Below are 27076 nucleotides of genomic sequence, written 5' to 3'. Positions count from 1 at the left end.
TCTAATTTACTTATAGAAAAATGATCTAAACATCATCATGAAACCATATCATATTACACTATAGTCTTGATATTGAAGACGTTTGTTCGACTAACGTACAAAATCGGAGTTTCAGTCGGAGAAACATATTATGTGATAAACGTTTAACTAATATAAAACCCATACTATATTTTCACACTGTCGAAACTTTTCGGTGGTCAACCTATACGATGAAACATAATTTGTTTTTAATTTAGGGCTGAATAATTTCGGAATACATGTTATATTATAGTGTGAGGTAATCTAGTATGTGTAGTCTACAATATAATAACAATCTTGTTCGTTACCACCTTTATTTCAGTGACGTAAAGAGATTCACATGTAGATAATGTGTTTTCCAGTGAATTGCATGTTTCCTAATATGGACGTTTTCTATTTTCCTGACAATATCACAGGGGTTGTGAAGATTTCGGAAACCTGATGAAGCTGGACAATAACGAGTCACTGAATGTCATGACATTAGCGATGTCGATCCTATATGGATCGGCGCTTGCAAATTGCGTCCACATTAAGCAGGTAGTAAAAATACAATAGTAAATTGCACCCGGGATAGTTAGGTTAATAAAATAAGTATAGTAAATTGGGCCCAGTATTTTTTGGGGTCTAAAATGAGTATAGTAAATTGCGCCCACAATAAAATGTTAGCGATTATTTTAACTATGAATTAATACCTACGATGCCATAAAGATAATTTACTTAGACAATTTCCTTGCTATATTTTAAACACGTATATTTTGTTTGCTGATTTTCTCCCGAATATTTAGGCATCAACATTAATACGGACAACTAATGTCTGTGCAACTTTCCACAATCATTTTAATAAAAGCTTTTTTACACCTCATTCTCATATTTATAATTTTATGGATAAAATATAAGATATACAATCTGAAATTTATCTAAAAACTAGTAGTATAAATGAACCTTATAAATTTCAAAACGCCAAAACGAAAAAAAAAATTTGAAAAAATAGAAAAAATTATTCAACAATACATTGAAAACACTATTACAAGGGCTAACTATGTGAAGGTGATGTCTCATTAATATGCAGCTAACTTATAACTATATTTTTTATTATTAACATATTTAACCTAACAAAAAATATATAAAACTATAGTTAATACTATAATATTTTAAAAAAAAATTTCTATTTTTATTAACTAACCAAGCAAACCAAAAAAACATTTTTGGAGGACAGTGATAGCCTTATCAGGTGTTCTCTGGGTAACGCTAAATAACTATCACAAAAATAATATTTCTATTGGGTGCAATTTACCACACAGAAATTTATACTTGAAAAATATCGGGCACGATTTACAATTTTTCCCTTTCGTTGGGCGCAATTTACGTATGCCCATAATGTAATCGATAGCTATGCGAATGACGAAAGCATGCACTATAATATATGTACAGACAATGTGTTTGCAATTTTCCATTGAATTTAAAAAAAACACTCACATAATAAATCAAATTCGTATATTCGAATATTATTATGATGGCTTTCGGTTACTCCATATACAGCCTTCGACGACGGACTTGAGGTTAGGTTAGGGAATATAATAATACGGTACATAAAATTTGTATACTTCAATAATTTTATATAATTTATTTAGACTTTATATTATTATTATTTCATTTTACGTTAATTTATACATAAGAGCTTTTATTATCTCTCCTTTTCATAAAATATTATTATTATGAGGTAATTTTATAAAATTCTTTATAGACGATAGATGCTACCGCCGATAGCTTATAACGACAATAGTAATTATAATAATAATAAATAATAATTGAATCATCCGACTACTCTGATCATCAGTGCAACAATGTCTACACATGACTTCAGTGTGCGTGATTCGTACGGGATAATACGCCACTATACGCGGTTCGTAAAGATATATTATCGTGCAGTATAGAATTATTTAAGTACCACCGAGAATTTCCAAAGTCACGCACTAATTACATATTATATAGGTATAGGTATTATATATAGGATCAAACTATGACATTTTTGAATATGTAATCTGGTATTCATTAGCCGTGAAAAATAGCATCTCCGCCAGGCTGTGTAGCCTGTGTAGGCACGCACGCATTTCCCCAATGGTAGACGCATTACCCATATTATTTTATTATTACATTATTTTATGATTATATATACGTAAATACGTAATGATGTGTGCAATGCACAAATGTACGTCGTCTTGTGGCGTAGGCAGGTAGGCAAGTCGTAAAACAGTACTGTGCACGAGTGCGTATTGGCGACGTTTATCTCCAATTGTGTTTTGTCTAAACGCAATTGAAATGGAATCATTTTGTATTGTTATTGCCGGCACGTGTTATTATTATTGTATAACGTGTGTGTGTGTGTATGTGTGTGAACGGGTAAACGGACGACGATAATATTAGGTACGTTTATTTCTAAAATTTAAAACGCACGTCCCCAGCTGAAACACAAATTTCCGCAGTATGATATTCTGTATTATATATACAAAAGTGAGATGAGTTAGCCAACGATAAAAAAAAAAAAAAAAAAAAAAAAAACAATAATAATGAAATATATAGCCCGCGGTTGTTTCGCACGACGACGTTATCGGGTCTCGTGATCCGAGCTGCTACCGACAAAAATTTATTACAATGAGTTTTATTCATCCGAAACTGGAACGATATGATAGACATGCATAATATATATATATTACAGAAATATATTATAGATGGGTACATAGTAAAGTTTTCGGTCAGATAAGCATGTCTTTAAGAAATAATCATTAAATAACTCTTAATAACTGAGAAATGAATACACCACAGTTCATACCATGTTCCGATAAAAAAAAAAAAAATGTAATAATATATAAGTTTAGGTTAGGTTAGGTTAGGTCGCCAGTGTAGACTGTTATAGCCGTAACTTGAAAAAAGGTACACCGTTGTCGGTCACTATATTATGTTTGTGCTTATAATATTATTCGGGTTATACGTCGTACATGTAGCGATGCAAATATAATATATAAATGTACTCAAGTCATCGAAATATCATTCATATTCACATCATCAAATTGAATTGGGCGGAACCAACAAAATATATGACATGCAGGTGAACGAAAATACAAATATTGTCTTTTGGGCAGAGGAGCTGTATGGCTGTTATGAGTGATGACACACTTACACACTTAGGTATCTTAGTCAGACAAGATAAGCTGATAACCTTTTCAGACAATAACGTAAAATTTTAAATTCTAAGCCATTTCAAGAGTTTTCCAGTCGCGAGAGGTGTCCGTAAATATCTAAACCGTTTTCGCTATCTCCGTTTCTTTCAGTAAATTAAGTGCAAACATATCATTTAGTTGTGTTTTACAGCAGCTAACGTCAACGATAGCTATTTGTAATGACGAGAAATTAAACAGGCAAACTCGATGAAAACAACGCAAGCTGCAGTCAGATATTTTAGTTACCTATAAAATGTTGATAATTACAATATTATTACCGTGTTGCTATCTGACTTCTAACCTAACCAATAAGTTTGCAGACTGCAACTACAGCAAATCAGCCCCAGCAGGAATATGATGTAATTAGCGGAATTATTTGATTATTAATAACAATACATTGCACAAAATAACGACCCGAACGCATGAAATTGGCCATAAATTATATCAGCCCAGGTGACGATTTCCACATCGTCAGGGGTGTCCAGTCTACCTCTGAAACTATAGTTATACATAACCATAATAATATGTTAAGATAAAAAACTTTTTACCATATAAACATAAGAAATATGCATTGACCTATCGATGAAATATAAGCTTATTTACAACTTACCATGAATATGTAAATGTAAAGCATATTATAAGTAGGTAGTTGAAATTGAAACTTGGAAATTAAATGCAAAGAAAAAGCAAATGAAACAAATGAAACAAATGAAACAATGATGCATTTCACATAACAATTAATTACGTCTGATTCATGTTTGTGACATTTGAATAAAAATCTCTCTCTTGTCATTTTTATAATATAAAGTATCTCGTTACATGACGTAAACAACTGGTGTATGCGTAATGCGTAGGGTAATGGATATGATAATCATTACCAGGTAATAGGTATAGACGTATGGTATACTTATACATTATACTGTTTACATAATATATTATATACGACTAAGCCGGTAGGAAGTAATATTATAATAATTGTCGATCTCGGTGTGTTCTTTTGTTTTTATTATTAACAACAACAATTATTATTCTAAGAATCACACGAGCGCATTTCAATAATATTCAATGCTGAAAATCAAGCGAGTGGCTGATTAGGTTACCTCAGTAGGAGTTGCTTTATTAAAATATTATAAATTATATGTCAACATTATTGTTATTTTGAAGTTTTGAATTTTTATTTTTGGACATATTTTATTCTATGTTTATTGTGCTTCTTGTTTACCTAATCAAAAACTGGATACTTCTTTCCCGGAGACTTTAGCCCGGGGAACACCATAAACAGTTCATAAAATAATATTATTACGCACACATAATAATAATAATGTTTTTCCGTATAATCTAAAACGTCTTGCTCTTAAAAATCACATGTTCATCATTATTTGACTTTAATAGGTAACTATACGCCTCTACGGCTGTACCTATACCACATGCTATCACCGAGGAAACGAACAGAGCAAACGTGTCAGTTGTTTGTCACTCAAGCTATAACAGTAATTACCTACCTATATACTATTGCCTACTGACACGATGGCCAATATCTTATGTATTATTTCCCACAACCATACAATAGTTCCCCATTGCCCAGACTTGATTGAAAAACGTCATTTTTTCATTTTTAGACGTGAGTCGTTTCATACATATTATTATTATTATTATTATTATTATGTCGTTGGTAGTTAGCATACGTATTTGTCTTTTATATCTCTTTTCACTTACGTACCTACCTTTGTATGTACAACTCTACGAAATACTGACATGCCGGCCAAACGGTAGGTACAGTTACAGTATAATAATATAGTGTAAAATATTCATAATTCTCACGACATATTAAAATGCATACAAGGTAATCCATTTAACGCAAAACACTCATTCTTTGGGAATACAATGGCGTTTTTAAAAATATTTAATTTACATAATTGTAGGTCGTTACAAAACAATATTTTTGGAAAAACCATTTTTTACCGTTATAACTATTTAAGTTTTTTACTCTTTTAAATGAAAATACATATATTTTTCATTTTATATTCCGGAACAGAATTTTATTTCAAGTATGTATAATATATCATAGTTTTTAAGTTACAAAAAGATATAAATTCAAGGTTTAGAAGATCAGAGTACTGAACTGGAGCCCCTGTACCCAGTCCTTCCGTTCATCTAAACTACATACATATAACTAAAAACCTACTCGGGTAAAATTAGATTTTTTTACATCGAAGTACTCCAAACAATATTCTCCTCTGAAATTAGGGATTTAAAATGCATAATTTTAAACTTGAAAAATAAATAGTAAGACAATTTTAAACGACTTGAAATATTAAGTATAAAACATTAGTAGTTTTCGAAATAATGGGTGTCTTACATCAAATGAATCAACGGATGGATAATATTATTCAAGTCCAAGGACACTGACCTTGGACGTAGGTATTTATTTATTTTTAGAACACATAACGCGAGGTACGGACGTTGTCGTGCTACTGATCTCCAAACAGCAAGGTCACCGAATTTCCAATTCAATAATATTATTGAACCTGACACCCACAACTGAACAACCGTTAAGCTTGACCGAGGACAGTGCAGGTTACGTACCTGTATAAATATCTGAACGTATAAACACTCCACGGATGATAGTCGCGATTCCTTGTCAGCATGAGATATCCGTCTTAGATTGCAATATTATTACTATACTCAATACACTAGTATACCACTAAGCGGAAGGGAATTAATACATTTTTCAAAGACTAGTGATCATTTTAATAATTATTAGACGCAGAAAGCGAAACGTACCTATTTGTGTTTTATTTTGAAATGAAAATGAAATAATATGTTTTTAACATTAGTGAATTCCATAAATATATATATATATATATATATGGCATTTATCATAAGATGATTTCACTTTTGATCCGGAAATAAACAATTCTAAAACTGGTAATGAAACGAAGCACCACTGAATTTAAAGGCAAAACACAATACAAACGGTGAGTTTTAAAAACACTAGAGATTCAAATGACAATAATAAGACGCTCATTTAGAAAGTATATTTTTTTGTTAATTATTACGAAATATCAAAAAGATCCATAATTCTATTATGTATATGTATATAAACAATATAACTTTGAACCATTTAGTTTCATAATATTAAATTTCTTTCGCATTTAAATGATAAATTTAAAAAAAAAACTATAACTATACCACATATTTATATTATTCGATAAAGATCAAATGACATTCTTAACAAAAAACAAAAATATAAATATCATAATATCATAATATGTAATCAAAAACTAGAGTAACGTCTTCGATAATTTTATTAACCTGTTAACAATTTTGCGACACATATTTTTTATTACATTTATATTTTTTTATTGCCTAGGTATTGGTTATTTATTATGGCTATAATTTATTTTAATATTGCTTAAATTTAAATGATAAGCATTTTTGTGTATGTCGTAGTGTACTACAGACCAACACCAGTGACCCACAACGTACAGTACCTATATTTTATTGAAATAATTACAATCGGTTACGCACTGCAATAACACTGTTTGGCCGAAATACATTCTTCTCACAAAAATATTTAAGGCCTCATTGTATCGGACTCGAACGGTTATATATTTTTAATATTTACTAACAGTGGACAAGCACACATAATAATCTTTTATTATAATTTGATAATATCGATCGTGCTTAGTGGTTTGACACATTCAGCTTTCTCCGTTGAATAGAAACCACTTTAAATATCGTAATAATTATGTAAACAATCACTAATTTTTCTATATACTAGGTTTTTTGTATTTATTCTACATTAGTATTGTTGTCGCCTTATTATTCCGGTTTATTTTAACAACATTAACTTTGTGTGTATACATTGTATTATATAAATCGGCCACTTATTTATGTATGGAAGGCTCGTGACCATTGGAATAAGGTCGGTTAATTGATGCGCTAACAAGAGATGGTCATCAATAAACCCGAGTGAAAGTGTGGTGGACCACTAATGACAAATGACATTGGATATAGTGTTGTACTGTTGAAAATGCGAATCCAAAAAGAACACTTATACAACAGAACTACAGTATCGTTTAGTTTTCAATTTGAGCACAAAATATTTATGTCTCGACTTTTTTTCCATTACAGAAGTATGCAATATAATTATTTCTATATTGACCTTTTTAAGATAACGCCTAATGCAATTTTTAAGACTCAAAAAGTTATATATATATATATATGTACAATGTACATTATACATATCATGTGAGTTAAAATTAAGTATTCTACCTATACCTACTTGCTGATACCATGCAGTGATATTACACAATTATTTTCTTACGTTTCTATTCATAATATGATATGCAAAGCAAATCATGGATTCGTTTTAAAATGTAGCAAATGCTCAGAGTAGAACATTCCAAAAGGAAATAAAAAAATCTAGATGGACACAAAGTTTGGTTTCACACCTATTGAGTATGGTAGGTAAGTAAATAGTTAATAAATACCTTACTTTAGTAAAAGGAGGATAACTAACTATATAGAGTGATATTTACCTATGACACATAACAATTCCGACACCTATTTAATGTATTTTATTATAAGCGAATAGCGTATTAAAATTTGTTTTTCTTATATAGATACTATAAACACACGAATTTTCTCTTATTGTTATTCAAAATGTATGTTCAAAAGAATTTATTAGATAATATACTTTCGTAATATCAATAGACTATTTTAATAATGCATATATATGAGGGAGTATATGACTTACATATTACATTTTTTATATTTATATATCTTAGATTACAGTATGTAATTTTTCAGAAAAAGAACTTTAGATCCGTCTATATTTATCTCTTTGTTTATCTATTAAACTTATAGCTATAATTTTTTTTTTTTTATTTTAAAAATAAAGCCCTCAATTTAATAGGTAAGTATAGATAAATGCTATTTGCCCCCATAGATAATATAAGAATTATCTATGTTTACCCTATTTACATTAAAATGTTATCTTTCTATGTAATAAATCAATAATATATGACCAACAACATTTATTTGCAAAATGATTAAAAAAATATTATTTTTGTATCAAGAAAAGTTTAGTTGAATACATATAAGTACGACATATCTCAATCTAGATGCCACTTTGTATATTTTTAAGTGTGATCGTGGAATTTAATGTCGACTAAAATAAAAAGTTTAATCATTTATTTACGACGTAATGTTTAAAGAAGTATACAGAATTATTTTCCTGAATTAAGTCCTTATCGGGTTTATGGAATTTAAATTGTTGGTCAGGGATATTTTAATGTGCCAACCACGTACACTCATTAACACAACAATTTGTGATCATTTAACCGTGAAAATCTACTCGTATCGTTACAAACGACATATTTATCTTTTTATAATAGTGCAAGCGTCATAATTAACCATAGAATTTTGTCAAAATCATCGGAGTGTATGTAGGTAACAAACAAATCTGACATTAAACATTAAACTTCCTTATGATCAAATTTTAATTAATATCTCTCTTATACTCGCCCTATCACGTTATTCCACATTGATTTGATTTTCTGCCATCTCAGTTTAACCACCTTAACCTACTTACAGACCGAACTACCTACATCATAAACGATATTATAGAGAATACAATGATCATTTTGACAATAGGATAACTATGTTCTTATGCTTTATTTCCTCAAATAAAAATCATTAGATAGAATAAATTACTATGTCTGTAACATTTTGGTATCTATTCCGAATAAATAAGATTATTTTAAAATAAATAGTTATTGCTAATAGTTGCATACCTAGGGAAAAGCCGATCACAATTCAATCTCCGCCATCCATGTGCCGATTCCTTGATCAGATGCTCCAGCGCTCTCTCAACGGGAAATTCACCCATCATTAAACGCAAGCCCAAGCTGAAAAATAAACATCGCAGTGAGTAAAAAATAGAGGTCGTAACACAATAATTCAATTTAAAAAGTATAAAACCAATATTATGATATATTATTAAGACATCTGACGTCGTAACGTAAAATGAGTTTCAAAACTATTTATTTCATTAAAATAAGGGATATTTTAAATGAAAATAAAATTTTCTCAAAAATAAATCAATTTGTTTGGTATAAAGTATTCCAAAATGTGTACCTATTTATTCAATAATTTAAAAAACGTTGCGTTTTCATAAATTTGTAATTCTGATGATTTATCAATTACGAATATCTTTGCAATATATTTTTCAATACCCTCCAATGAATTTAATTTTGATTGTAATCGTCTTTCGAGTTCAACAGTGCACTGTGTAGTCTCTTTTAAACGCAATATTAAAACATGATATTTATTCACCACAGTAATAATAACGATAACAAAAGGAAAAAAAACTGTATGTACCTGTAACCACTACTCTATTATTTTATAGTCAATGCACATAATTATCAAATAAATAAATATGATCCATTCAATTAAAAATAAAAATCGTAGACGGCTAGTATATTATAGATAGTATGAATTTAGTTTGCCTATTAAGCAGGTAGTGTTATATCGATGATTCATACTATATTTTGTATCCGTTTTGAGAAGTATAAAATATGGTATATTATTGTGCTATAAAATAAAATGAACGTTGCACATGCAAACCGCAGACACAAAGTGATGCTTACAAAATAATATCAATAACGGATATGAATTGTTTTTCATCACGGGCCACCGCCACGTTCAGTCAAATTAATGCCATTATTGATTAACAGTATTATTTAATGGTTCGATAGCTCTAATATTTGTCCAAATGAATAATTAACACGGTTCACGTTGGATGGTTACCTACAGTTATACTAGTTATAGTACCTACATTCATACAGTCTCAGCGTTATATGATACGATTTATGCTGACGCCTTCTCCGACTGTTTAGATAGTGTTATTAGTTTACTTTCATAAAATATTAATATGATATTACAGTATATTATTATGATCCGAAACCGATATATAACAAATGTCCCTTCAAGGAATGTTACGTATTTCCGGTCATTATGTTATATTTTTTCATCGACGCTAACAATATATTTTACAAAAATCGATGTTTTGTCAATAATACTGACAGTAATATTATTTACGCAACAATAATATTACGACAACATACGTTTCAGACTTATGGTTTATCTACTGTTTATTTGGCTATACGAAGAAAAAAATATTATGGAAACTGACCGGTTTTTCACGGTCTTATTCGTTTATGTAATGGAGTTAATGTCAAAAAATCTTATTGACAAAATATTACGTTTTAATATCACTAATTGTGATTTTATAATTTTTATTCGACATTATTGTTAGTACTATTATTAGGTATATTGTAATTTGTAAAAGTTTATACTGACTTCAAAAAACAATAGAATATATAGAAATAATATTATTTTATTATTTATTATTTAAACGTCCGTGTAATCTCAAATACAGCACATAATATACATTATATTTTTAGGTGACGATATATTTTGTTATTACCAATTATATAATATAGTTTAAGAATGGACCATGAAAAATAGTAGGTAGCCTAATAGTATGACTGTGGCCATAAACTTCGTGCATTTACATTTTTATACGATACTGGATTTTATAGATGCTCGATAGACGATAATAGATAATAGTACAAATTTTAATTTATATTTTTATCGTCTTCAGTCCTACTAATTTTTTTGTAAGCTATTATTTTATTAAACCCAAATAGTGAAAGTAACCTTACGTTTTCCCCAGTTCTTCAATTATTTATGAAAAATATTTTTTTTCTACGATACAACAGTTCAGTGTTGGTGAGTTGCGGCCCAAACCCTAAATAACGTACGAGTTGCGGCCCGGGCTTATGAGAGGTACGTACGAGTTGCGGCCCGGATTTATGAAAGGTACGTACGAATTGCGGCCATACAATAATGTATATATTACATGTATATATTATAATTATATATTATATGTCTATATATAGTAATAGTATATAAACATCATCACAATATTATGTAGGTATTTTCTAGTATAAATAAAATTGTCGTTCTTATATTAATATTGGTCGTAAATAAAATAAAAGTATTCATAAAATTATAGAATATAATATAATATATTAAAATTATGACATAATATTACAAAAATAAAATAAAAGTATAATTGGTGTAATATATTATGATAATAATGTCCAAAAAAAATCAAAGCATTCATAATGTAATTCATATATGATATATGGCAGATAATAAGATAAAACCATCTATATTATCTTATCATATTATACTTATACAAAAATATAACTTCCCATACGTATTGAACATTTCGTTTATCGTTATTCGTTTATGCGGTACATAGGTAATAGGTATATAATATAATATATATTATACAAGTGAGGTACATATGTAATGATAATTACTCGGGCCGCAACTAACCTATACCTAAAATATTATCGGGCCGGAATTCACCGGTCTCCAACACCGGAAACCAAAGGTTGGGCCGCAACTCGCCCTCAGCCCAACAGTTAAATAGTATAGCTTATATAGGTATAACTACATTTTTTTTTCTTATGAACATTACCAGATTATTCATTTAAATATATATTATTTTTTACCTTAATTTGTTTAAAATTTTAAATAATCTTATACATATTTTAAAAATCGTAACAACTTACAGTCATTTTTTACATTTTCATTAAATATTTCACTATTTTTATGTAATTTTAACATTTTTTTTCAATGATTTTTAAGTCATCACGTTCCGAACCGTAGCGCAGTTACAATATTAGAACCGGGGGAAAAAAGTTGAACTTTTTAAATGTTTAAAAATATGTATAATATTACGATGATGGTTATAACATATGTTTAGAATTTATATAAAAAATTAAAACAATATCATTTGTACGAAGGCTTATCATCGCAAACCATTATACGCCAGTTGTCAAACCCGAAACGACTTGACACCATAAATATTTGTTGTCCACACACAAATTATACTGCTCTCGTCTACGTCAGTAACCTATAATAGGAACATGATATGTACCATTAATAATAATATGATAACGCGACGTTTACTAAATTATATAGTATACGATAATAATAATATAGCCAATATAGCACAAAATTATGTGCATCGGCGTCGATGGACGTGAGCATAATTGACCGCCGGCATGGTCACGGCCCAGCTTCGTATCTTCGTTAAATGTGCGGCGAAAATTTTCCAATCGGAAAAAAAATCGACCAGCCATTGTTTGCGCTCCGTTTGGCTGCGGTCCATTAGAACTGCAGTCTTATATATTATGTATATTATAATATTATGTCAAAGCGGTGGTTTTGGAACGCAAATATACGTCCATATAAAATATACCACGGCCATAGTATTATACCTACACACGGTGTGAGCCATATAAACAGTGATCCATTTCGTGCACAATAATTTTCACTGTTGTGATTTTTTTTTTTTTTTAAAACGTTCATATTTTATACTAGAGGCGCCACCAGTATGGCACCTTAAAGATACGAAGTATAGTGAAGTACATATTATAAATTATGATGACAAGTTTATACCATGGTATATTATAGTAAAACAATTCAATAATTCTTTTTTTATAATCACGGTTTAAAGCTTATATACAGCTGCGAGCGGAATACGCATCGCAGATCGTATGTGTTCGATATGCTCATCGCCTACCTATCATGAATATCTCCGATAAGGCGTAGATAATAGATATTCGCACTATAGTAACTAGTCTACAGTAGTAATACGAACGGCGCGGCGTAGCGAACATATCGCACTCTCTGCGCAACATAATATTATATGTAAATATGTAATATTTATTAATTCAAGATTCTAAGTGAACCAGTACCTACCTATATACTAAAAATTTAAAATCGTTCTTTGATTCAAATCATTGTTTTCATTGCACGTAATGGACTCACATGGTCATTTCATTGTGAATACCTAGGTATTTTAAAATTTAGCCGCAATTAAAATTAAAAATGTATCAAATTTATATACGTAATTCAATACGTTGCCCAAGCAAAATAATACTTTTAACAGTATAAAACAACCAAAAACTACGACGAAAACATTTTTTTTTAGCTCCGTTATAAAAGTGCTTTCATATATTATAAAAAATATTTAAACATTTTTTTCTTCATTGAATGAGAAAAATTAGTATAGAAGGTAAGTTACGAATCATTATCACACGCTGTATTTGCCCGACTTACGCGCGAAGCACAATGGGCACTGTTTTGAAAGAGGAAAAAGTAATGATATAATAATAATATTATTATAAGCAACTCGATATGAGTTTTTTTTATAATCATAAATTATTGTTGTTTTCCTTTTTTTCTTCCTTTGTTAATACAATTTTGGCACCTACTCTAATTTTCACGTACCTCTATACTGATACAATGGTACTCATCATTGGCGCCACAGAACAATGACGTCACAATAACGTAAGCATAAAATATATTATAAGAAACACTGCGAATAGTTCTCTGTTATTTTCACGTGGACAATTATCATTGATCGCAGTTGTTATATATGAATATTGAATATTGTTGATATAAAATAAATTTATGCTGCAGTGGTTCACGATGAACTTTTTTTATTTCCGACATCCTCTGACTTCTCGCTTTTTTAATATTCATCTCAATAAAATACTGGATCGATCGTGTCCATGATAAATGTATGTTTCTCATGAAGATTTTTCATGGTTTGAATGTTTGAATACTAATTGGATACATCTTATCATAAACACAAAAACTCTCAACAACGAAAACTGTGGCTTTTTACGTAAAACAACCGGCTTCAAATCACAAAAATAATTTCATCAATTGGGAAAAACAAAGAGGGTGGTAAAAATCAAGTTTCGAATTTTTAAATTTAAACTCTAAATTATATTATATTTTTACATTGCGTAGGTATATTCAATTTGAAGGGAAATTGTATTTTTCCTGCCATATTGACCTGTAGTTAAGGTTTGAATATAAGTATAGTCGTCGATCGTCGTTCTACTTTCTTTCGGAATATATCAGTTTATTAATAGAAATAATTTAGATTTCTTTATCATTATTTATTTATAAATGGAAATCGACCTGGTATAGAAACTTTAAAAGCTGACTTTAGTATCATAGATTAAATTTACAGTTAAATAAATTTAAACAAATATTTTTATGTGTAAATAAAACACATAGGTATATCAGTACATGATACATTATTTTTAATTTCTTCATCGTTTTTTCAAAATATAAAAATAAAAAAACGATGAAGAAATGAAAAACATAATTTAAGTTATTTTATTTAAAAAAAAATATGTTTAGTAAATTGCATTAATTTAAAATCATTTTTGGAATGAGTTGTTTTAAAATAATGAAAAACATCCAAAACACTGACCCAATTTTTTACTTATCTCACTAAATTTTTACTAAGTTCATATCAAACATAATGTTTTCTAATAGTTCAGTTAATTGCATGTTTACATCAAATTTGTTATTAACATAAATTATGAAATATGAAATTTATCATGATATGTATAGGTATCTAGAGTATAACAATTATTACAGTCTTGTACTCTTGTGGTATGGATATATTATTATGTAAATATATTGTTTTTTGTTTTACTTATGCTTAAAATTAAATAATTTTATAATACGAATTTACAAAATATTATTTAATTGATTTATTATTTTGACCAGAATTTAAACAATTATAAAAATTACGGTTGTTAATTTATATATATTTAAAAAAAAAAATGGAATGATAATAATACATACGTACATACAGATAAAAATATTTCCCATGATAATGTGATCAATTTAAAATTAATAGGTACAGTGAGCGTTGGTCTAGTTCAAAAAGAAGCGGAAACAAAGTTATTTAATTTAGAAATAAATCTTAAAACTACTTTCTTTTAAGGCTAAATAACAAGGAAACTATTAATTATGTTATATATTGATCAATCAAATGTTACCATATTACTATTAAAATTAAAACTGAACTAAAGAATTCATAAAGATTAATAACCAATCAAAAATATAATTCTGCACATAAGATCTTTAAAAAAAAAAAACGAAGAACATCAGTTTTCTAGATTTTTTTTTTTAAATAAAAATATGCGTGCTACTCGTATGAATAATTAAGTTAAATTATATAGATATTAAGCTATGCAAATATTTTTTCATATGTATAATTAATAATATATGTATAGGTAATGCATGTTTAATTATCTATACAGTTATCCAGATGATAATTATCATTTTTTATCATAATTTATTACCAATTCGGTATTTATAAGGAGAAGTTATAATGACCAATCTATACTTATAGTACTCTTTTTGAAACTGTAAAAGTAGGTATTATAATTTATAAAATTTAATATACGACGAGGTGCGTCTAGAAAGTAAATTCTGTTTGGTGATAAATACAAATAAAATAAACATTCAAAAAATAAATGTATTCGCGATCCGATCACACAAAATACATCATTTTTCAACATAGTTTCCATCAATTTTTAAATACTTATCAAAACAGTAAACTGATTTCTGTATTCTTTTGTCATAGAAAGATGTCACCAGTGATTAAAAATAGCTTTGAAAGGATTACCAAAAATGTATTTATACGCTTTAGACACCTTGCCACGTGACATACACTATATAGAATCGAAACGTTTTTAAATTGTTCAATATAATAACAAAATAATAACTATAAAGCTCAAATTTTCAAAATAACGATAACAGCTCTAATGCGATACAATTTGAAAACTGAACTTTCTATACTTTTGATGAATATTGCAATATTTAAATTGAACATTGTTAAATGTATATTGTATATTTTTATTAATATTAGATACCTATTTAGATCATAATATGACAACACAAAGTTATTGATCTATACATATACAAATAATATATAGTCGAGCGTTAATCATTATTTTGTATTTTATTATTATGAATTTTGGTTTTAAAGTATTTACAACAAACTGCATACGCGCGTTTAAGTAGAATAATTCATTTCTTGAAATATAAAAATTAAAATGTATGAACCATTACCTAAAAAGTTTAAATAAAAAGATTTTAAATTATTAGTAAGTATGGACTTATAAATGAGAATTTATTTTGCATAATATCAGAATAAGATAGAAAAAGTATAATTTTAAGTACGAAAATCCTAATCGATTGTCTTAATTAATTAACCAAAGATGCGATAAACCCATAATAATTAATATACGTGTAAATACAAATTGTTAACAGCAATGTACAGTTTTGGTATTACGTTGTTAAACGTGGTGAAACGGTATTATAGGTATAAAGTTTAACGATGTGCTTAATTCAATACCTGAACCCGTATACACTTTTGTTTAAACTAATTAGAACCATAAACCGTTGTTAACAACATGGGGTAAATGATTCAATAGGTATAGAGGTATACAATTAATAAAAAGGCTTATTTTTCTTTATAGTTTTTCTCATAATATAGGTAGCGAAAAATCTTCGTTTTGCGCCGTAGAAAAACACATAAGATTTGAATAGCCCGAAAGAGTATAAAAATATATACCTGGCACATATTATGTAGAGGAGGTTAGGGGCACAAACCCATCCACTCCCAAAAATAAAAGTATGATTGACGTACATTATTATTAATTACACATAATATTGTGGTGAACAATCCAAACTCTGGATTTCTAAAACCATATCACTCGACATTAAATCTTATATGCGCCACTGGAATTTATAATAATATCATTGTATTATTATAATGTTTAAGTCTCTCAATTTGTAATCGAAAACGCAGTGAATCTCGGACGCTAAACTTCAGCTGCAGGGACGGTGACATGACATCGCGGCATTTTCAGCTGGAAAACGCGAATTATACAGCGGCCGTTCGGTCAACGAGCGGCCACGACTATATTATATACCTACAGACTATATATTATATATATATGTATGGGGAACTTTTCCTCACGTCTCACCCGGAAGCGAATTGATCGCCTCTCGAGGACTCGTTATTCGCACACATCGGGCGATATGCCAACGACTTGTTTGTGCGTGTTCTCGCGGTTTTCGGTCGGTTGCTTCCACGCTCCCCCTCCCCCGCCGTTTAAACTTCCAGTCGACAAAGTGAAGTTTTTATTACTTTAAGTACGTATATACTATATTATGTGTGTGTGTGTGTGTGTGTGTACTGATTTGTTTTTATACCGTATCTCTTGCAGGGTATATCCGAGCGTAAATTTCAACACAAACGCACTTAGACCGCACGGCCTGTCCCGCGGTTGTGGCACTACGTGTCTCGTGAATAAAATATAATTATGTTATGTAGTTGATATGCGTATAATATTTATATTATTATATTATTATATAAAACCCAGTCACTATTGCCATCTGCGGAAAACGGATGAATGTTAATAGAAACAGCACGAACAACGTCGTCTGCACAACCATATGCGGTGCGCCAGAGGACGGAACAACACTGCTGCAGAAGCAGCAGTCGCGAATTGTAATTAGTGTATAGGTATAACTTATATGTATACAAATCGTTAAATATAATATTATACATTTTTCCCACTACACTGTATACGATACGGTATTAAAAAATCGTTTAGCGCCTCAAGTAGTATTCTCTCTCTCACACACACACACGCGCACCACGATTTTCGTACCTTCAGCGGTGCTTTCCCAGCTGGTGCGTATTATAATATTATTATCGTACTACCTATTTTAACGGTTCACGCCACGGTGCGCGCACCAGTCGTGACCAAGACGACAACTTAGGATTATACTATACCACAACGTCGAAGAACGGAAAAAAAAATGACGGCAAAAAACCAATTGTATCCGACTCGAACGTCTTATTCCCGACTTGTAACGACCCACCGAAATAAAACACCGTAATAATTTTTGATAATATCTTTCAATGCCAAATTTTCCGTTGTGTATAATATTATTTTGGTCAGCGCGTGTGTTTACATAGACATGAAGATGATGATAATAATAATAATAATATGTTCTTCAATAAAAAAATAAAAATTATGATAATAATAATAAACACGACCGTTTTAAAGCACGATTTTCTCGAGGAATCCGTTATTCCCAGCTCGTTAAACGTTTTTATAGTCGGATCATATAATGACGTCCAATTTAACACTGAAACCCTGCGCGGACGCAAATTGTCTTTGGAGTCAAAAACCGTGAAGTGTGTTCTATACACATACACTCCACATGCATATGTCCGAGCACAAAGTATTTTATATTATATAGTAAGTAGGTATATTGTAAGTACTAGGTACATAATATCTAATATTATATTTGTTCATTTTTTTTCACTAGCTGTACATAGCTATTTACCGCCATCACAAGTCACACGATCACGCAAACAACCAGTTAATCACTGTAACAGTAAAAAATCATATATGCAACGAATATTTTGAAGAAAAAGAGTATAATAATAATTAATGTTTACTGTTTATTAACTACGTTTAACGCGGTCCGATTTTCCTCTTCGCTGGGTATAGTTACTCGACTTACGCCTAACAATTCATCAATTAAAATAAAGTAATAAAAACTAAGTAGTAGTTGGTTACCTAAACATTATTATGCTAAGTTAACTTTAATAATAACTTCAACACTATTAATATGCATCGTTTTCATTAAATACTAAATAATTTGGCGTCGACTTAACTGAATAAAAATCATTATTAATTTGTAACATGAATAAAATTGTCTCAAACAGATTGGTTTACCATGTTTCCTCACAACCCCCCTCATTTGTCTTCAATAATGCAGCTGTTTAAAATCTTATTTTTAGAATTATAGATTTATTTTGATAAAAAATGTTTAAATATATATATTTAACGACCATGTTTTCAAATTATTGAGCTTTTATGTACTACTTAAGTCTTAAAGAATGTAGTATAGTATAATCTGTAGCGATAAAAGTTTCTGTTTTTCTAATCATAACTCCCATTTCTGTTATAAATTATTTAGCCGGTATTTTTTTCCGAAGATGTTGATTTACCTACTGAATCCAAAATTCGAACGAGTAATTTTCGAGTTATTTTAACGTTGTGTACCTACTAAGGATGATGGGTTTAGAGAATATGTAAGCTATGGGGATTTGAACATTTTAGTGAATAATAATAAACCTATAAATAATATAAGAAAATTGTATGGTAAGCATAATAAATCCAAAATTACAATAAATATTTGATATTTTTATAAAAATATATTTTAGGACAATTTTCTTTACGATAAACATTTTAATAATCTTTCACATTTTTAATCAGGAACGTCGGCATTTTCAAAAAATTATCCACTAAATAATTTACGGTAAAAAGTTTTTATTTAAACAGAAGTTCGCGTATCGCTACCAAACACGTAGTACAAAAATAATTAAAGAATCTGAAAAAATCATTACTAAAACAAAAATGAGCATGGGGATGCTTGATGAATCACCCTTGAACAATAGCACATCAAAAAAATTATTTTGTGAAATTAATAATAGGTACTACTTATAACTTTACTCACACCGACAAGATTGATCTTGTGATCGTACAATCTCGCGATTCATAAATGATTTAAAAACAGCACTATCGTCTTTAAATTTATTGCTCGTTAATTAACTGCTGCATTATTATTGTACTATATTGGTCTATTGGTGTATTATTATTATTAATATCCTCGACCCTCGTACATGGTTATGGTTGTTCTCAGCAAAAATGAGAAGTAAATCGTGTAGGACTATATCATAGAAATTTAAAAGAAATCATATAATAAAATGTTATAATGTATGACGTTTATGTTGAGTTGAAATAAAGACATCATATTTATGATACCTGCATACCTAAATTATATTTTATTAGAGTAATACAACGTTTTATTACACCTTGTGGCTAGTTTAATAAATTGTAATATCTCTTTATAATACGACACATACTGACCATTTTTATTGCTGATATGACAACTTCATTACGATTATCTATTATAAAATTGAATAAGTAGGTAGCCTAACCTTCAACATGAATCATATTTGTAAAAATAAAATTACTGGACTCTAGTCAAAATGAAATTTATATTAACTTTATTATATATATATATGTAAGTAATAAGTATACTATACGTCTATACATGTATATTATTCAGTAGCCAGTAGGTTTATGGAAGGTATAAAATTACAACTTTATCCATCTCGCCGTGGTTATTCAGTTATGTTAATGTTCTTAATTTTAAAATAAACGACACATTGTCCTTTCAAATGGATCTTAAAAAACTATAAGTTTAACAAACTAACAATCCATAATTATTATTTATACTTGAAAGCATAAACTTAGATTTAGCATTGATAAAATCAAAAAATAATATCATCGATCTCAATTATTAGTTATCAACGATTTGATAATATTCGTACACAAAATATGTCTGGGTGCCCATCCTAAACAATAATTAATATTTACTTTTTTACTAACCATAAAAAATAACAACTTATGATTATTTACGTATTTTTAACATTATATACTATAGGGCAGTATCTAATAAAAAATTTTAAAAATGTACATAAAATGTAATATGTAGTATCTAGTATTCTAAGTAGTTAATAAAACAAAAAAAATTAAATCGTACGTTACCTAATTAAACAGACATCATTTAATCAATATAATTTACTTCAATTTTTCTAATGTGATTTAATTTAACATTTTAGTAGACCCATTTTTAGTTTTCCCACTACATTTAATTAATTTGAATAATTTAAATTTAAATAATTTTTTAAAAAGTACACACCTTATTATTTTCAGAAAGTGATAACCGTCAATTAACATTTCGTTAAAATAAATTGATTTCGTTACATTAAAAAGGCGGGAAATCAGATTTACCAAAGGGTACCTAATTAATTAAATTACTATTTTCAAAAGACAATAAACTATTTTCAACATGGTCCAAAAAAAAAGTACTTAACGACCCAAAAATGACCGAAATCCAATTTTATAGAATGGCCGTCATTATTCACAAACAATAAAACTATTTTCAAAACTTTTATTGAGACTTGTCTAAAAAAACAATTTAATGAAACCAAATCATGTATACGTTTATTTTCTTTTATTAAAAAATCAACTCTTTTCATTCAAGCTTTTCTGGAGTACCTACAGTAGGTACACAACAAAGAAATAATATCACCACTAAAATATTTCATGGACAATTAATTAATTCCGTCATTATAAAATATAGCAGCAATGTAATTATAATAGACTTAATGCTCAATTTGATAAAATGAATCAAAGTTCAAACATTAAAATGTCATAGCGTAGGTGGTTAATGTCAAGATTAAATCTTATGTAATTTAAATAATTCCCACAACTTCCTAATGGCCAAAGAACCTCCAATGTGCCCATCATACGACGTCTAAGTCACCATCAGCCACGTCCTCATCATCGTATGATTATACCACAATATCCCAACAAGCCACAACCTTCCTGAATCACTAGTAAAAATACTAAGCAATCGCCCACAATCTTTAGCAAATGTTATCCAGTTCATTACAGCCGCCTACCTCCAAACCAAAATGTAATTAACACTTAGATTTAGTAACTACACAAATATGTAAATTATTTTCACTTTAAGCCTAATGGTCTATGTAGCCGAGGGTATATGTACAATAATTAAAAAAAAAAAAATAATAATACTTTAATAAATTAATGTTATTATAACCGTATGAGCTCATATTGTTTCTAACGTTACTAATGTTTTCCCGATTAATTGACATGTTTCTGTTTTGTCTTTTGTATACTAAAGTGAAATTAATTTATTTAATGACAAATAAAATTGTGAAGAAGCACTTTTGTATATTGATGTAAAAATAATAAAACTGCATTCCTAAAGAGAGAATAGAGTTTAATCGACATTTGAACGGTTTTTAACAATTATTTTGCTGACATTTATATTTCAAAAACTAATGCAAAGTTTAAAGATTATTTTTATAAGTACGATTTGTGATCACTAATCTATACATATATATGTATTTGTGTGAAATTATATGAACTATTCAAAATTCGTCGTAAAACATCTTTAGTTTTTATACAGTTTCAGCCTTCTGGGAATTATTCAGTTATACACCGCCTATTATAAAGTGTAGGTATATCATATTATATATAATTGCAAAATAATTGAATAAATAGCTTCTCTGTTCCGCTTATAAAACACTTCACACAGACGAACGGCCAATGATTTTATACATTTTTTTTTACAAATTCAATTTATTCATTCGCTCTTTATATTATTATACATTTATACATGATAAAATACATACGTACATATTTATAGGGTTTTGGTTAATGATTTACAGCTCAATATATTATTATTATAAACTTTGAGTGACGCCATCAATAAAAAATATACCTTTAAAAAGTAAAAATATTGTGCGGCTACCGGTGGTATTTAACCCGTAAAAACAAGTGAAAAATACAATCGAAAGATATTTTTATCTTACGGTTAGGTCTTACATATTTGCATTTTTACATAAACATTGTAAACAACAAATTATTATGTTTGAAACACCGTCGCCAAATCTTACACCTGATTGACCGCTTAACATAATACGTATAGGTATATAATGTTATGGATGTTTCACAATACTAATGAACATGAATAATTATTTCCTGTTAAAATGTTAAATACTCTATCAATAAAGAGCGACGATACTATTTTTCCTTATTTGTCCCGAGAAAACGTATTTTGGTTTATTGCATCATGGAAGAAAACAGTAGTAAATAATACACAGAAACATTATGCAGCGGGTGTTAAGGATAGTGAAAACATATTTCAGAAAAACTCATTTAGCATACACATACTTAGCTTCTATCCGAACACGTTTTAAATTTTATTGTGTCGTAGCCCGTAGGTGTTTAGAATGTAATGTTTCTATATATAAACGACAAACGTGTTTAAAATGTTCACGCGTGGTGCTTATGAAAATATTATGAGGATATTATGATGTGTGAAAGTCACATTGTACGGAGATCAATGAGCAAAACCATGTTTACTATTAGTTGTTTGGCCAAAATTAGAATCGCAATTAGATTTAACTTCCTCACTACTGTGATTTAAGACGATAAGACTTTTATATTATATTATGTACCTATCGTATTATTGTCGTAAACCTAATTCAAAAATCGTTATGTTATAAAATATTATAATCATAATCATCGCGTAAATTATTTTTTTACTACATATTATACTTTCTTTTTGTAATGTGAAATTAATAACAGCCTCATCACCATGCAAATTTTAAAAATTCAGGTATTCAAAAATATAATTAATTTATAAAAATACCAAGATGCTATATCATTTTATCCGGTGTGTTTGAAAGTTGAGTATTTAACTATTAAAATGATTAATATCAAAAGCTTAGCACAGCAACAACTACTGATCGAATACAAATATTGGTATAATGTAGACTGTAGTACTAATATAAATTTTAATTATAGACAGTTCAATAATAACGCTTTGGTCTATAATACGTGCTGAAAAATGCGATTGTGCAGAAATTAAAATAAAGTAAAGCACTGGAGTATGGAACAATGTAGGCGAGGTCATTCAGACATGAATACCATTAGGGATATTTTTTCTTCGAAAACTTACAAGAAACCGAGAAAGTAGTCATAATTGCAGGGATTTCATTTATAATCATTTTTAAATAAATGAGAATACTTAAAACGCATAACAATAAAATATGTTATCGTTATTCATTCAATTTTTTTATTAATGACTTTCAAAATTACAGAATTAATTTAAATTTAAATGCATTCAATCAATAAGTTTATTTTAAATAATTAGGCATAAGTTATTATAATGTCTTCATTTTTTTTTTTCATTATTAATAAAATAATATGTATTTTAATAATATATGCTTATTTATTCATTAATTATCAACACTTTTATAATTTATAATATATTTGCTACAAATAATATTATTATATTAATAGTTAATTTTAACTTTTATGTAGAATTAATTACTTTTAATAATCATGATTACTATGGATACCAAACCCATATAGTTACTTTATGACCAAACCACACATAAATTTTTTAAATCTGATCATGAATATAATATTATTAAAATTAAAACAATAATAATTTATTACTATCTTAGGAATTTGAATGGTTATTTTTTTTTTAAAGTGTAGTTTTTGAACTGTTTTATCTATCAAAATTTAATTCAGTTTTTAAATTTGGAATAGTTATTATGGAAAATGTATTTTTTCTTTGATAAACGATTTTATTTAAGATAAATCAGGAAAAATTTTTTTTTACGAATTAATATAAGTAATTATATAATTTACCTGTTCATCTTCGCTAAAAAGCCATAAGGTCCGTCCAGTTTAGCAGTCTTGTCTAAATTTCGACAGTATAACGTCCAAATGCAATCCAATGATGATCCGCTAGCAGTTGGGTTATCACCAACGCTTTTTCCTTCAGCTTTGGCCGCTCGAGAGCTGCTCCTGTACGCCCTACTAAGATTAAGTATGGCTCTTAAACCACCGTTGACAAACTCCATCAATTCAGATACGAATCCTTTGGGGTTCCTGTCACGACGATCGTCCGATAACACTCTCGAATTGGCCGACCGCAGTTGTTTAACACGGTCTGGAGGCAAAAACAGCGCATTCAATGCTACCACGTCTGGGTCGTTAAGCATTTGCTGCCCGGCTTCCGCGTCTTCGTTGAGGGCAATTTGCTGTACATTGTGCAAAAGAAAAAGATCGATGGCCAACAGTCCGAACGAAACTAGGCTGGCAGCGGAATCGTTAGCGGCTGCTGGATAAATTAAGCTAGCTACGGGCGTGTCGGCAGCTACATCACTGGTGTTGGCGTACATTTCTCGAAGTTTAGACAATACGATTGTGGCATTTTTCGTGTATAGCGATTGATTAACAGCATCGACCATTTGAATCCATTGACTCTGATTCTTTCGGATACCTGACTGAGCCAACCAATCGCGAACGTCCTGTAACCTTTTCCGCAAAAACGTAAATACTGGATTTGCGGCTTTCTCGTCTGCGGGCGTTACGTCCTCGAACTGAGGATAGAAATAAGGGTACTCATCACTTTCAGTTGTGCCCGGAGGTCGGATGTCTTTTCCTGACAATCGGATTGGGTGTTCTTTGAGATACGAGAACGCAGGTATAGGGTTGAACTTTTGTGTGTCAGGTTGCTCGCTCACGAAATAAGGTTGAAACTCTTGCGACGGCTCCACGACCTCGTCTTCGGTTTTTCCTTCCATTTCGGACCAATTTGGATACACTACTTCACTCTTTTTTCTTACCCCATTCATTCTGGACGGCTCAATGATCTCCTCTAGCGGATTCAAACCGTCATCTAGCTTAGCCTTGACCCTCGTAGTCGGAGTGGTCGGTTCTATTTTAGCAATTTTTTCGTGTTCGACTATTTCAATCCTACCTTTTTTGTTCTTTATGCTCGTGGTGGGCATCGAATCGTAGTCGGCTGTCGGAAATACTGACTTGACCGTGGTCACTTCGTAGTGGTGTCGGTGCACGTTGGGAACTGAGTGTACAGGTGGCTGGTACACGGCCGCCGGCACATCCGGCCTGCTGTTCATGCCCAGCCACAGCGTCATCCCGATGAACGATACAGTGATGAGTAACCCACACATGGCCACCAACACCCAGCACCGGCCCAGGCATGACGACCCGGAATCATATTGCTTGTCACGCATCTCGTAAAACATCGCGAACTAAACAGTACACCGGTCCGGTCGATAGCGGAAGACGGAATGTTCGTCGGATGGTATACCGGAACGAGACTTGATGCCGGCCGAGTGTTTTAGTGGCGGGGAGAACGTCCGTCGACAATACAACCGCCACCACCGCTACCGCCGCCACTGCCACTGCCACAGACACTGCTGTTGTCGTCGTCAATGATGAAACGGTTTTCCGTCACACAAGTAGATCATTACACGCGGTTGTCATCCAACCATTGTTTTTAATATGAAAGAAAAGAAAAAACGAAAGAAAAAACCTCACGATGATGATAAACCAATGGTTAAAAATTTCCTCGACCTGATTCGTACAGGCCGGATGGGGAAAGTTGAACGAATAACACACAGGCGCAGGATATTGGACATTACAGACTACCAGATGACCATGTGAAATGGTCACAATTTTTGAGTAAAATGTTGTGGTAGACATAATGAAAATGTTATTTAAAACATATTGTTCATTAATTCATATTCTATTTTAATCGATTCGTAAATGTCACTATAAAGTAAAAACTGATCGGTCTGTTTTGTAATTGAAAATCTCGACTATTCAATAAACTTTTAAAACACCATAGTACCGCTTTGTAGTAATATACTTATTTAAAAAGTTACCCATAAATAATATCAAGAATAATTATTATAACTAAGGTGTAAAAAATAGTATAATATAATACTATAATAGTAAGCAGCGTTTAAATGTATTATTTAGTTGTTACTATAATGTTTAAAGAATTATGTGTGCAATAAATTATAGTAACACGTGGTTGTTTTTACGAGAAATTTAAATCAATATAATAATATATAAAGATATATGTTAATATCAGATCAGATATGTTAACATGTTTCATTTTATCCTCATAATATTTATACAATTAATACAAAATTAATAAAATTAATTGCATAATTTGATATTTAGATTTTTGTTCTTTTCATATAATATGATAGATACTAAAACATTCATTATGACAAAAAAAAGATTGATTCTCATTCACTGCAGCTATTATAATTTATTTTTCACGCATTTTAAATTACCTAGGTAGGTATTCAAATTACATAGATTTTATGCGCTTGTCACTTTTCAACGAAATAG

The 27076-nt window shown here is 29.7% G+C and overlaps 1 protein-coding gene across 1 annotated transcript in view; it reads right to left on the bottom strand.

The window, feature by feature from the left end:
* LOC107163567 (uncharacterized) overlaps positions 1-26017 on the bottom strand; it is a 34907-nt gene extending 8890 nt beyond the window's left edge. The window contains exons 1-2 of the mRNA XM_015511029.2: positions 24551-26017; positions 9038-9151 (exon numbers count right to left, since the gene is read on the bottom strand). Of these exons, the coding sequence (XP_015366515.2) occupies positions 9038-9151; positions 24551-25956 (1520 nt within the window). The 5' untranslated portion in view covers positions 25957-26017. The remainder of the gene's footprint in view (positions 1-9037; positions 9152-24550) is intronic.
* Between the last annotated feature and the right edge of the window lie 1059 nt (positions 26018-27076).

The sequence above is a fragment of the Diuraphis noxia genome, unplaced genomic scaffold (assembly GCF_037042655.1).
Source record: "Diuraphis noxia isolate RWA-SAM2 unplaced genomic scaffold, SU_Dnox_SAM2 contig0005, whole genome shotgun sequence".
Taxonomy (NCBI): Eukaryota; Metazoa; Arthropoda; class Insecta; order Hemiptera; family Aphididae; genus Diuraphis; species Diuraphis noxia.
The sequence above is the reverse complement of the archived record's forward strand: the minus strand, read 5'-3'. Positions and strand labels throughout refer to the sequence as shown.